This window comes from Xiphophorus maculatus, chromosome 21 (genome assembly GCF_002775205.1).
Source record: "Xiphophorus maculatus strain JP 163 A chromosome 21, X_maculatus-5.0-male, whole genome shotgun sequence".
Lineage (NCBI taxonomy): Eukaryota > Metazoa > Chordata > Actinopteri > Cyprinodontiformes > Poeciliidae > Xiphophorus > Xiphophorus maculatus.
Window position 1 is genome coordinate 11,168,128 of NC_036463.1, and position 13,538 is coordinate 11,181,665.

Consider the following 13,538-nt stretch of genomic DNA (forward strand, 5'->3'; position numbering starts at 1 on the left):
CTAATGGCTAACCATGATCAAACTTTAGGTGTAAAAGTGTGCAAGACCTTAAAACTAAAGCACACACTCTACACATACTCAACAGCACCAAGGTTTTGAGTCTGAGAACTCTGACCACCTTTAATCCTTTCATTATGTTTTTGCTTTCCTCTTCCTTGTTTTGGGCAAAAAGGTGAAGGCAAACAGGAATTCCGGCATTCAAAGGAAAAACACACAGCCCCCAGGCTGAGAAAACAAGAGGGAGGAATTTTTTAGGGAAGAGAAGGGACCTGTGTGTGTGGGCGTGTGCGTGCGTGTGTGAGTTTGCGGAGGGAGGGCATGCACGTGTGCATCTCTACTTGGCAGGAAGAAGAGCAGCTGCTTTGTTCATATGGTTGCGTTTGATACATTCATGTCTTTTGAATGCTATGTGGGCAGGAGGGTCACCTCCCCGTGGGTTGCTGGTTTCTTTATTATTTGATGTATTAATGTTTGCTGTTTAATGTCTTGAGATGTTTTTATTTTTATTTTTTTAAAGGTGTTGCAACATCAAACTTCAGTGCATTTTTCTAAAGATTTTATTTTGACAGACTAACACAAATAAAGCCATTTTTAATTTTAAAGTGGAAGGAAAAGATGCATGGTTGTGAAAATAAATACAAAAATTCTAAAAGTTTGCCATATTTTTATGTTCAACTTGCCTGAGTTAATACTTTGTAAAACCAAGAAAAAAACATTTGTGCACCTTCTTAAAGCAAAATTAAAACCTAAAAATCACAGAGACTGATTTTGTAATTATGTCTGGACTTTGACTAAGCCATTCTAGTACATGCTTTGATCCAAACCAATGTAGCTCTGAATTTTCTCTTTACTGTTGCTGTCCTGCTGAGAGGTGAATGTTTTCTTCCAATTTTGCCCTGTGCTTGGCTCAATCTATCTTATCATCAACTCCAACCAGCTACTTTGTCCATGTTGAAGAAAATCGTCCTCATAGCATAACAGTACAGAGTGCAGGGGTCTAATTTTGTTGTCGTCGTTGTTTTCTTCTCCATGCAATTTTTTTTCTTTTAAACCAAAAAGTTCAGTTATGTTTTGTTCTGGGAAACTGCAAAAAAGGACTTTGTATGGCTGCCTTTCAACACCTAACTTCTTCTTGCTGCTCTTCCAAAGAGCCCAGAATTGAGCAGTGCAGATTTGTTCAATAATGTCCTCTAGGAAGTTTTTGACCCCTTCATAGAACTGCTATATTGATTACATTTGTTGCACACAGCTGCACTCTGTTTACTAAGTGGGAAGCTTCGGAAGGCAATTTGCTGCATTTCATTTAAGGATAAATGAAATGAATTAATCCAATTCAGCGGGAATAACCTCTTTCGCAACGCACTGTTCACTAATTATTTTTGTTCCTGCTGTCATAAACGATCGATTTAAGAGAGAACATGCATTTTAAATGTTCTCATGTGCTCAAAAAACTAAACTGGTTAGGTTGCCAGGTTTTTTTACTGATGTAACAAACATTTGTATTGTACAAAACCTCCTTTTTCTGAATGCTTGACTGGTAGTATTTTACTTATTTTAACCTGAATTTATCTTTTAAATCTTAGTTTCCCTTTAATCAGCTAAAGTCTTTTTGAAGTCCAAGGGACTTCCAAAGTAAATAAGGATTTGAGTCAGTGGATATAACTAATTCAGGTGTGCGTACGGGTTTGTGTGTGGGCGTGCGGGTGTGTGTGTGTGGTGGTCAGGCTTGTAGCGTGTCTGCTTCCCCACATGGAGTTCATTACACCGCCGCTGGATGTTTGTTTTCGCTATTAATCCCTGTTCCTCCATTATCAAGATCTAAATCAAAACAGCCCCAAACCTCTGCGCTGTAGGCAACCTAGCATTCACACACACACCCCCACCCCCACGCACGCAAACACGCATGCACAGGTACCTATTGCTGCTACTTGTGAAGGCGAGATTTCACCCATCTACACCGGTTAAGCTCATTTTTTAACTTCCGTTCCGTTTTTTTGCTAGTTTTTTCTCTTGCCGTCATGTGCTGCAGCGCTTAAAGGAAGGATTTGGGATTTTTATGGACCGATTAAACGCACCCTCAGGACCTGGCAGCATCTGCACATTGTATTAGGATGCCGGGAACAACTGTGAACTTTATATTGGCATTTTTAATTGTTTTCGGGGTACACAGAAGCAAATTGTTTCCCCAGATGAAAGCTGACCGTGCAACCAAGCACACATGGATTCCATTTACCTGCTGGTGGCTTTGACCTTTCAGCAAACCAGCTTGTGTGTTTTGATGTGCGTGATTTGCTTTTTCATCACTTTGTAAGACAACAGTGTCTACATAAGAAAACATGGAAAAGAGAAAAGTGGTGGTTTGAAACATCCGCTGCCTCATTGCAGGAAAGGAGGAAACATTGTTAATCAGATTTAGTTTACAAAGAGTTTTTGTGGCAAGATTTAGATTTATGGTAAGAGATTTATCATTTTAATGCCAACAGCACTTCCTGATGTAATCTTATTAAGGTTTGCATCTGTTTTCTTCTGACTTATGATAAGATCTTGGTAATGTTAAAAATTATAATTTGCATCTTTTTCTCTGTGCATTTGTCTTCCTGCAGGCCACTCGTGCCACGCTCACCACCCACTGTTCCTCCCTGGGCGACTCTCTGAGAAAAGAAAATGAACTTGCACTGATCATCGATGGCCAAACTCTCAAATACGCTCTGTCCTTCGAGCTCCGCCAGGCCTTCCTCGACTTGGCGCTGTCCTGCAAAGCTGTAATCTGTTGCCGGTATGGAGGAATCATTTGTAATCTATTGTGCATTTATCATACAAAACCTTTTTATATTTATGTAAACGGGTCAAGAAGGATTTAAAGCAAAATCACTGAATGAGATTTTTCTCAAAAAGTGAAAAAAAAAAAGGTTTTAAAAATCAGTTTTTATTGCATTATGATAACATAAAAGAAAGAAGTGCAAATCCATGCTTTAAAAAAAAAATGAAGTTCACTTATTGAATGCATTTGTTTGGGAGTTCCCTTACCTTTATTATTATTATTTTACAAAATCATTGGTTTCATCCTTTTTTACAAACCCAGTTAACATCTAGTTTCTGCTTTCCACAACGTTAGTATTTTAAATCTTTGATTTTTTCATGCCGTGCAAGAAGGTTCACTGTAATAAAAATATACAAGACAAAATATGAAATAAACACATTTATGGCTAAACAAAAATCTTAGGTTTCTTAAACTAACATTGCACATTTATAGACTGTAGTTACTTTTGTACATTCTTAAAAAGGAACAACAATTTCAAGTTACGATCAAGTCAACTCTCAAATGTTAATGTTTTGTGGCTGAAGAAGTTCAACAGCAAAAGTTTCCCTATAGTCTGGAGGTAAAACGGCAGTTTTATGTGTTTTGACAAAGACCGACTGAATTACACAACATCACTTGATTCTTTGTTGTGAGCCTGAGAGAAAGTGAATGAGGACAGTGAAAGTCGTGTCATGTTCCTGTATTGAAATGTCATCAGTAACTCACCGCTGATGTCCCTATAATGGATGCTGTCATTTGACATCACCTGATTTCCAAGTGTAACTAGTTCATAAAGCAAACTGCATGTTCCTTCTTTTGGTCATGTTGCAGTCGGAACCAGTTAAATATTAAGAGTTTGCATTTGTCCATGTCTCCTTGAGTGCATTTCTGTGTGTGTTTGGAGTCAGGAGGGACGTAAAAGAGTCTCTCTTCTGTATCCAAGCCATATCCGGACTCTGGTCTCACAGGCCTTAGAAACAGCCTCCAACTTCTCTCTCTTTCTTTTTTCTCTCCTTTGTCCACTCCTCTTATCTTCTGCTGAGGTCAAGAGTACCTTGATCTAGTTAAAACAACAACAAAAAATCTCCAGATGTAATTTGCACCAAGAAAAGATCCCTTCACAAATACAATTAGCAAGTTGTCTTGGTTGTATATTTTCAAAGCCTTGTGCAGGCTATGAAAACTAGTGTTTGCTTTTTACCTCTAACAATAAAGCTGCATCCTCATGATTCCCACATGCACAGGCGTACTTCACTCCACAGAGGTTACAGATAAAATACATCTTTGAGGATTTTTAAACTCCAGCTTTTCTAACTTCCCTTAAGAGCTAGCTGTGCTGCAGTGCTAACACTGGCTTTTACACAGACACAAATGACACTACTATCAAACCAATATTAAAATAATTATCTCCCAAAATGATTTCCACATTGGCAAAAAAAACAACAAAATCTGTATATCATAAATAATTGTATAAGTTTTGAGTTAATGGTCTACAAGACTTTAAACTTTCTATAGCAGCTGTCTGTGTTGAAATACACAAATCTATACCACCAGAGCAAAATACACTTGTTATAAAATGTTACTTATGCTGTCTGTGTGTATTCGCAGAGTTAGCATGCAATATTGTTTAGCCATAATAAGTTGAAACAGCAGCCCATAACTGAAACAGAAACAAAACTGAAAACTACTAAAGACAATCACTGAAATTATCACCCAAGATGTTTTTCACATGATAAAAATTAATGAATCATAAACGATGTCATAACTTTAAAGATATCCACTCTAAACAGATTTTTTTGTTGTTGCTTACTTCCTGTAGCAGCTAGCTTTACTGTTGCGCTAGCACTAGTTTGTTCATAAACATGAAGCGTAAGTGGAGATTAGGTTCCAGCAGGTTTTCTTTTACTGTTTTTATTGTCTGACATTAGTGAGGCTAAGATCAATTTTTAGACTCTGCTTATGAAGAAGTACATTTTCTTTAGTGTAGTTTTTATTATTCCGATGTTAAGGTTAAACATTATATTGAGCTAAGATATTAGTTAATGCTTTTATTATGGTTGTACTTCAACCTTGGGGAAATTATTTATAGACTTCATTTTACTTGGTGCTGTTTAGAAGAACATGGGAATTTTTTTTTCCTGACTGAACAATAATCTGTAACAGTAGCCATCTTTTGATTTTGAGTTGGCAAACCTCCAAAACTGGGATTGTAACTTTAATTGTACATACTTCTACCATTGGTTCTGTTGAAGTAAACAAACTATATGCTGTTTTAACTTAGGAAAACATGTTTCATTTTAGCTTGGCTATATCTACTAATACACAAGATATCAAATATGACTGTATTTACTTTAAAACAATCTGATTATGGTGACATTTGGTAGATGGTTTTATCTTGTAGCTTTGCCGTCGTCTTTGATCAAAGACAAATTAGTCCAAATTGCATACAGAAGATATTTTTAAACACTAAGGAATCTGTCGAACAACAAGAAGCCTTTTATCAAAATTACTGTCGATGGTTAGATGATGTGAAGCTAAATTTAAAATCCAGCGATCAGATAAACTTGCATAAAAAAAAAACGGTTGCTCAATGAAACAGAACTGTTTGCTTGGACTTATCATGCATCCCTAGGGAGACCCCATCTCCTCAACAGGGAACCAGGATTTTTGGAGATTTCTCTAGTGAGGAGGTATTTATGCATATGATGAGACCTAGATTTGAATTTCACTAAAATTGTCTGCGAGATGAGTTATGATTTTCTGTGTATGATGAATCAAAGTGGGGGAATGGGTTGTGTGTGTGTGTATGTGTATGTGTCTGTCTCTCGCTCTCAGGGGGCCGTTGGGTCGAGTGTGCTCGGTACGCTTGGGTTCCTGACTTCACTGTGCGTTTGTTTATAGGAGGACTTAGCGGCTGCTTATTTTCTGCTCAGTTCCACCGTGAAGAGCTTTCGGGAGGCTTTCATCTTCCCAGCTCCACTTTACACAATCCCAGACTCTGTTGGCCGTGTTTAGAGGGAAGCTAGAGGCGGAGATGAAGAGAGATTTGTGGTCAGAGGCCAAGAGATGCAGGAGCTCGCACTTCAGATGCAGAAACAGGAAAAGCGGAGAGCAGAGTTAGATCCCATCCTTCCTTAATGGCCCTGGAAGTGAAGCAGCTGAGGTTTAGTTCCTGCTACTCTCCTGTGGTGGTTGGGTGATGTGGGTTATAAGAGGTTAATTTTATTGGAACAGCAAGTTTTTGCACATGATTTCATGAGTGCTAGAAAACCACTTGGAGCTGATTATTTAGCTCATCTGAAGAATGGTCCAAATTGATACTTTGTAGCTCGTGGGCTTCATTTAAGTCCCCCCTGAGGACAGGGGATCATTGTACAGTATGCCTGTAATTTAATTTAATCATAAAAATCATCTCATTTTGTTCCCTGGCCATGTGACTCCTCATGCAGCTGACTAAAATCTAATTTTGTAATGTTATCACAGGACTTGCACACATGGAAGGGGATTGCTTTAACCTGACCTCCAGGAGTCACACTTCTTTCTTTTTAACAGTAGCTCTCAGAGAGACTTTGTCTTTCAAGAAAATATTGTACTAATGCTATTTGTCAGTCATTCATGACTGAGAGGGAAGTAACTGCTAGTTACTACTAGAGTTTGACCCATCAAAGAACTGCTGCCGATTTCCGATCTCCAGTTTAATCCGCCGATACAAACTTTAGCTGATTCTGATTTTTCTTGAAGAAATTCAGCCATGAAAACAAGCAGTTGTCAGTAGCACAGAGATTGACAGATGGACAAATGCATCAAATCAAATCAAATTTGATTTGTATAGCACATTTCAGCAATAAAGCATTTCAAAGTGATTTGCATCATAAAAACACAATAATACAAAATCATAGGACACACAGTCAACAATTTAAACATTTAGTCAAGTTCCATTAATAATAAAAATAATACATAAGGGACATTTTGACCAAGTGTTGGCCCTTTTAAGTGTTAATGCTAAAGAGTTTCATTGCTCTGCAAGTAAAGATGCATTTGACAAAGTTTGTTTTTCAGATAAATCTTGGAAAAACAAACTTCCATTGATGCAGCGTCATTCTGCATCAATAGTTTATCTTTTCTTTCTGCGTTTTCGTCACACCTTCTTGCAGTAACCGATCAGTTGATACAAGACTGTCAGTGAGAGGGTAAAACAAGGACTAAATTATTTGTAGTTGAAGTTATTTAACAGTCTTATTTGCTGTTTATTACAAGCTCCAAACAATTAAATGGTGCCTTTTTTGTGTTACAACATTAAGATTTCTTTGCATCGACTGATAAAACTGTCGGTCATTTCGCTTACAAAATGTCCCCAAGGTGAGTAAGTGGGTGTCCTGTGAAAGATGGTTCAGAATTGTATCCCAAAAAGCTGAGCACAAACCTCAAAAGCACGAAATGGTGAAAGAACTGAATGATCAGAACCCATAAAAGTCCCAGTCGTCTTCACTCAGTTATGATTTTTTCTCAGAAAGATATCATTGCAGGAATTTTTAATATAATCGGGAAAATATACCATATACATTTGCTATTAAACTGTAGCTTAATATCAGTTATAGAACTGAAAGGTGTATAGTATCTGGCTATAGAGGCCTGTAATATACTGTATGTCTGAATCTGTTCAATATTTTAACAAAGCTCATGCAAAAGTAAAAAATATGGAGAATCTATCTGCTTGATGCTCAACAAAAGCTTCTACAATTACAAGTGCTTTACTTCCTTTGTACTTCATCTCTAATCCCAGTGCTTGTATCCCGTTGCTGCCATGTTTCCTCCTCTGAGACCTATCTGTTTTCACTGTACATTTTTTAGGTAGTACATGATGAAACTTTCTTAAGAGCTTGGCTGCAAGTAACTGGAAACTGATAGAGGGCTTTTTACACACTCTTAAGGACAAATTTACTCCAGGGTGCAACTTCTGAGAATGCAAACACTGTGTGTGTGGCCCACGATTGTTTCTTGCATACACACGTTATATTTTGTTTCTGGAAGGAAGCTGAAGAAATTTGAAACGATAGCATGAGTAGTGAATTATTGATCTAAACTTTGTTTTTCCAAGCTGGTGCCTTCTTTGTGTAAATTGTTGAGCAAAGAATAGTTTCTCTTTCTCTCAAGGCAGAATATGATTTTTTTTTTAGATCAACAAAACTGTGCATGACTGAGAATAGCGTTTTTCAAGGAATGCACATAAATACAGGTTGTTATTTAAAAAATAAAATATTCAAAACACAGCTGCATGATTCACAAGAGATGTGGAAGCAAACAATGTACGTACTCTTAAAAAGAAGGATCTGGAGATGAATTTCGGTGGGGAATTTGAGAACTACAATTTGAAAAATGGATAGATCCGCTTCTTGGGATCACATCAGGAAATCTCTTGTCAAAGCAGGTTTCAAGCCATCATTCTAAAATGGAAAGGGTATGTGGCACATCAGTTAACCTCGCAAATCATGACTCTCCTAAATGGATAAGGGAGCTTTGATCCCAGCTGAGAGGTCCTTCTGGAGGAGCTGAAGAGTTCCACAGCTCAGGTTGAGCAATCTGCTGATATAATGTTTACTCATGCACTCCAAAATTCTGGCCTTATGTGAAAAGATTGCAAAGAAAATGTAAAAAATAAACAAGAAGCTGCAGTTATAGTTTGGCACAATCTGTTTTCTTTTTGATCCACGATAGTGCGGCATCATGCTGCATGGAAGTCAGGTTTTTTTTAAACTAAAGTTTTTTTTTAACTAAGTACTAAACATTAAAATAGCATCATACAGTCACAATGGAAGCTTTCCTTCAGCAGATACAGGGAAACTAATGATGGGGGGGGGGGGGGGGGGGGGGGGGATGGAAAGAGCAGATGGAAAATATTACTCCGTCCTATTTTATCCAACAGGACTGTGTTTTAGTCTTGCACCTGTAAGTGCAGCAAATGATTGTTCTGGAAAGTATTTGTTCATAGAGGTTGATTACAAATGCATGCAATACTACTTTAAGTTGGAAAAAAAAATTTTAAAACCCATCGTCTCAATACTTTGTGCTGGTCACAAAATAGTAGTAATGTGGAAACATTTCAAAGCATAGAAGTGGAATTAGTGCTTTTGCAAGATGGTGTCAAAAACTCAATGAGTATTGACATTCATTAGAAACCAGTTACATTGATTTTCTAAGTGAAAGCCAAGCATAAAGCAATAATATGTAGGACTATAAGCCTTTTGTGCCCTCCATCCATAGAAACTCGTCAGTAACCATAAGTCGTCTTCTCGGTGGCTCAGTAAATGCAGCCTGACACCTTGCCATCCTCCCTCTGCGTCCTTCAGGGAAGCACCTGTAATTGAGCCTCCTGCCGTCTTCTTTTGTCAGTGAAGAAACAGAACCGGTTATAGGCTGAGTATCAGTGATACGGGTCAAGAGGGTGGAGTACCTCTGGAAGCTCCCTGAACACACCCCGCTCAAGATGCATGCAGTCATAAACGCACATCAAGGATGACTGTCACCAAATCTGTTTAGCAGAGAAGTGAGCATTTGCTTAAAGCTTCTGGTTACTGTGGTGTGTTTCCAGCAGCCTCTCAGAAATTGGCTCTCCCATCTCTGCTGGCTTTGTTGGCATTAATGACTGATTCAACTTGTACCTTCTTTTAAAATACATTTACCTTCCAATTTAATCCCCAGTTCAAGCAGCTGCATCCATTAATATTCTAATATTAACTAGAAAATCTCCATCTATTCCCTACAGAGTGTCGCCGCTGCAGAAGTCTGAGATTGTGGACATGGTGAAAAAGCACGTGAAAGCCATCACTCTGGCGATAGGTGACGGAGCGAACGATGTGGGCATGATTCAGACGGCTCATGTTGGGGTGGGAATCAGCGGCAACGAGGGCATGCAGGCCACCAACTCCTCAGACTACTCTATCGCACAGGTGGGAGCAGATTTCTGGTTTCTTTTTAAAGACTGTAATGCAAGTAGATTTAAGAACATAATTCAAAATGTCTCCTCTTGTATTTGTTAGAGATTGCAGACCTTTACCTTAACTTTGAGATTTCCAAAAGGCCAACAACATTACAAATGCGTTTAGTCCTGTGTCAGAGGTTGAAAGCTGGAATGGGTTAAATGAAGCCCTTTTCCTGTTCTCTGTTAGGCCTTCCTGTTGTCATTTTAAGGTCTCTCTCACAGCAGTCATGTCTCAACATTTAATAAACATAGAACTGTGTGTTTACCGGTGAAAGGAAACATTCATCAAGTCAACTAACAACCTCCGGTCACCAACTGATTTCTGAGTGCGGGTTTACTTACGACCAGATGTATCATCGGAAAAACCAGCTGATGATTCAGACTCAAATGGCTTGAGAACAAAATGTTAGTGTTTACAGCTTGAAAGCTTTGTTCATGGTATAAAATGTGTCCAAGGATTCAACAAAGTCCCCTAAAACTTTGCAGACAAGTACAGCGTGAAGCTGTTTCCTAAAACCAAGCTAATGGCTGGGTAGAAATAAAAGTGTTTAAGTGTAAAGTATCAAACATTTTCAAGCATTTATGTAGTTTTTTTTTCTTAGAAATTACAAAATTTTGGTGTCATCACCTTTTTGTAAAAGTTGTTGACGCTGTTGAAACGTCTTCAGTTACTGAGTTTTGGCTACTTGCTCTTCCTCTCATCCTGCTCTTTAACATCACCCCAGGGGAGGGAATGAAAGGAGATTTCACTTACAAAGATCAGTGAAGTATCATGTTTTCCATATGAAAACATTGCTCTCAATAAGCCTTTACAGTATAAACTAAGCCAATGCAATAATAGTCAAAACACAAGCAGATGCAGGTATAAAGATTTCACTCATATTCATCTTGGTGGTCATTATTTTAGGAGGCAGTGCTTTGTATTGCAGTAAATGTAAAATTAATATACAATGAATGCATGTGTTAGCATTTTTAGAAATAACATTTTCATCATATTTTATGTAAACTTAAATTGTGTCCCTGCTTCCTTCAATTTTGCTAACCGTCCACAGATGAGAGCCATCAGGTGAATCTAGTGACTTAAATGTAAGAATCCACAAAACACAAGTCAAAATGAAAAATATATATTTTATACCACCATTGAGGTCAACAAGAGCAGAAGACAATAAGTCTTCTGCTTTAGACCCCTTTAATGGGTCTAAAGTTTAAAAAAATATGGTCACTTGGAGATCTTAAAGTTCTTCAAAAGACAAAGTGCTCCCATATTGAGATTTTATAAATGGTCTTATCAGCACTTGAACCCCTTAAAAAGCACTTAAACATATATTTACAACTGGAGGTGACTGGAGGTTGTGACTGAAATAACTTCAAAAGGTTTCCTAAATATAAAAGGAAGCTGTATTTTGTTGAAAAAAATGTGGCAAAATTCATTTCACCAAATTTTGGGGTTCTAGCATTGACTGCAATTTGGTTCAATTGTTTTCCAGCTTCAAGTTGACCAGGTTAACTACTGTAAGCAATTAAACGACACTAATAGCAAATGTATTACTTAACCGTCTTTGCAGGGGTATTTATTTTTTATAGGAAGTTTATCTCTTTCCACATTTAGTGATTTGATGACAAACTCCAAAGTATCTTATTAGCATTTTATGTGACAAACACATAGTGCATTGTATTTATGCATGATCCCATTTGGAAAATATTGTTCAGGGGAAAATGGTTAAGTTAATAAACTTTTATAAAAGCACACAGAGGAGTCACAGGATATTGCAATGTCGTAATGACAATGAAGGTTGTTATAAATAAAGCTTTAACTGAGTATTAAGATCTTTCTGCCTCAATGCAAACCTAAACTGCAGATGGTGAGTAGTCTATGCATCAGTTGGAGCAAATAATATTTATTATTTCTATCTCAGCAATACAGTTTTATTAAAAGTTCTTTTTGATCATATTGCTACTTTACATGTAAATGTCCTTTGAAAACATTTAGCGCCATTAAACAAGCTTTTCCAATTAATCGCATAGAGAGGCCATATGCACAGCTAGTGTTTATTAGCGGTTCTTTGGATATGTATATTGATGTCAATACTAATCAAATAACAATATATACTGAAGCCATATTAAAGTAGCTCATCTGCTGTTTATCAGGTTCATTTTAAAGATCTTTAAGCATCTATTTGCTGAAACTTTTTCTTCTCTTGGTTGCCATCTTTACATCTTCATTCACCCTCTGCCTGAAGTTTTTCATTCCAACTCTTATATTTCTCATATGATCAGAGGCATTTCTGTCTCTCATTTGTATCTCCTCAGTTCTCCTATCTGGAGAAACTCCTTTTGGTCCACGGGGCGTGGAGCTACAACCGCGTCACCAAGTGCATCCTCTACTGTTTCTATAAGAATGTGGTCCTCTACATTATCGAGGTAAGAGCCCACACACCCACTCGGCTACATTAACAGAGACATTCAGCAGCTGTTTGTCGACATGGCTGACAGTGACGGACGAGGTGCCCTTCTGGTGTCTGCTTTCTGTCTCCTTTCCACACACACATATACACACACACAGTGTGTATATATATATATATAAAGTGTGTATATATATATATATATATATATATATATACTTTAAAAGAGTCTTTACATCAGCCATGGCGAAACCTTGGCCCTTGAGGTCAGCTGCTGTGTGTGCACGTACTTGAATTACATGTTTCATGTATTTATCATCTGGGAACCAAATAATCCCAGATTATCAAAGAGAAAGACTTGGTATAGGGTTTTTTACTAGGGATTATTGTACAGGAGGTAGAAGTCACGGTTTGGGAAATGCCTGAAAGATGATTGGATTGTCTTTATTAGATGAAGGGGTCTGCTGTCCTTGGTCAGCTGTCCTCACTTCCAGCAACTCGCTCTGCTCTAGAAGGACGCCAGCAGGTGCAGGTTCTCACAGGAGGCACTGACTGTTGCCCGGCGCCAGTTCTAACCACGGTTCTTTATCAGTAAATGCACGTTTCTCTGATTGTCTCACGTTATGGGAGTTCAGCGAAGCATTCTGTGCCAAAAGTTAGAGATGAACTCTGTCCATTTAGAGGACATACAACAAGTGGGAAGAGTGTGTTTGTGTGTGACTTCATCCTTTTGGCTGTTTGCTCCACAGTATGCCCCCAGTAACACCACAGCTCCCAGCAGCGACCTCAAGAATTTCATCTATCTGACCTCAGATCAGCTTGTGGCCTGCGAAACTCCACACTGGACCATTTGTAATAGTCTTTCACTGCCAGTCAAAAGTTGACATACATTAATCATGTACATCATTATTGGACTTTTATGAATTATTTGTTTCATACAGACCTAGATGTAAAAACTCTCAAACATTTTGTTATCTCTGACCAAGTTGCACCTGGACGACAGGCGTTTTGTAGCATCCGCAAACACTGACATTAACATGGTTCTCACATTGTTTTGGTTTGATTTAAGACCACTCTTCTTATCAGAGTTTGTAAAGGATAAATTAGTTATTGCTTTCATATCACAAATAATACCAGTATTCTTCAAGAAGTTTAATGTTGGCCTGCTTTTTCCTATCAAACCCAGTTTGGATGTGTGTTGGGTATCATTGTCCAGCTGGAACATCAATCTTTGTCCAACTTTCAACCATCTGACCCAAACTGGCGGTGCCCTCAAATTATTGGGAATTTTCTAATAACAAAGGAACTGGGAAAACCGATGTTGAAGAATGTTCTGGCTATCAGGGAAGCTCAAAAG

General features: G+C 38.0%; 1 protein-coding gene across 9 annotated transcripts in view; it reads left to right on the forward strand.

Annotated features, from left to right (window-relative positions):
- atp8a2 (ATPase phospholipid transporting 8A2) overlaps positions 1-13,538 on the forward strand; it is a 63,071-nt gene that overhangs the window by 36,528 nt on the left and 13,005 nt on the right. For all 9 annotated transcript variants that reach the window (XM_023326084.1, XM_023326089.1, XM_023326082.1 and 6 more), the window contains 3 exons: positions 2,604-2,776; positions 9,564-9,747; positions 12,090-12,200. In XM_023326084.1, the coding sequence (XP_023181852.1) occupies positions 2,604-2,776; positions 9,564-9,747; positions 12,090-12,200 (468 nt within the window). The remainder of the gene's footprint in view (positions 1-2,603; positions 2,777-9,563; positions 9,748-12,089; positions 12,201-13,538) is intronic.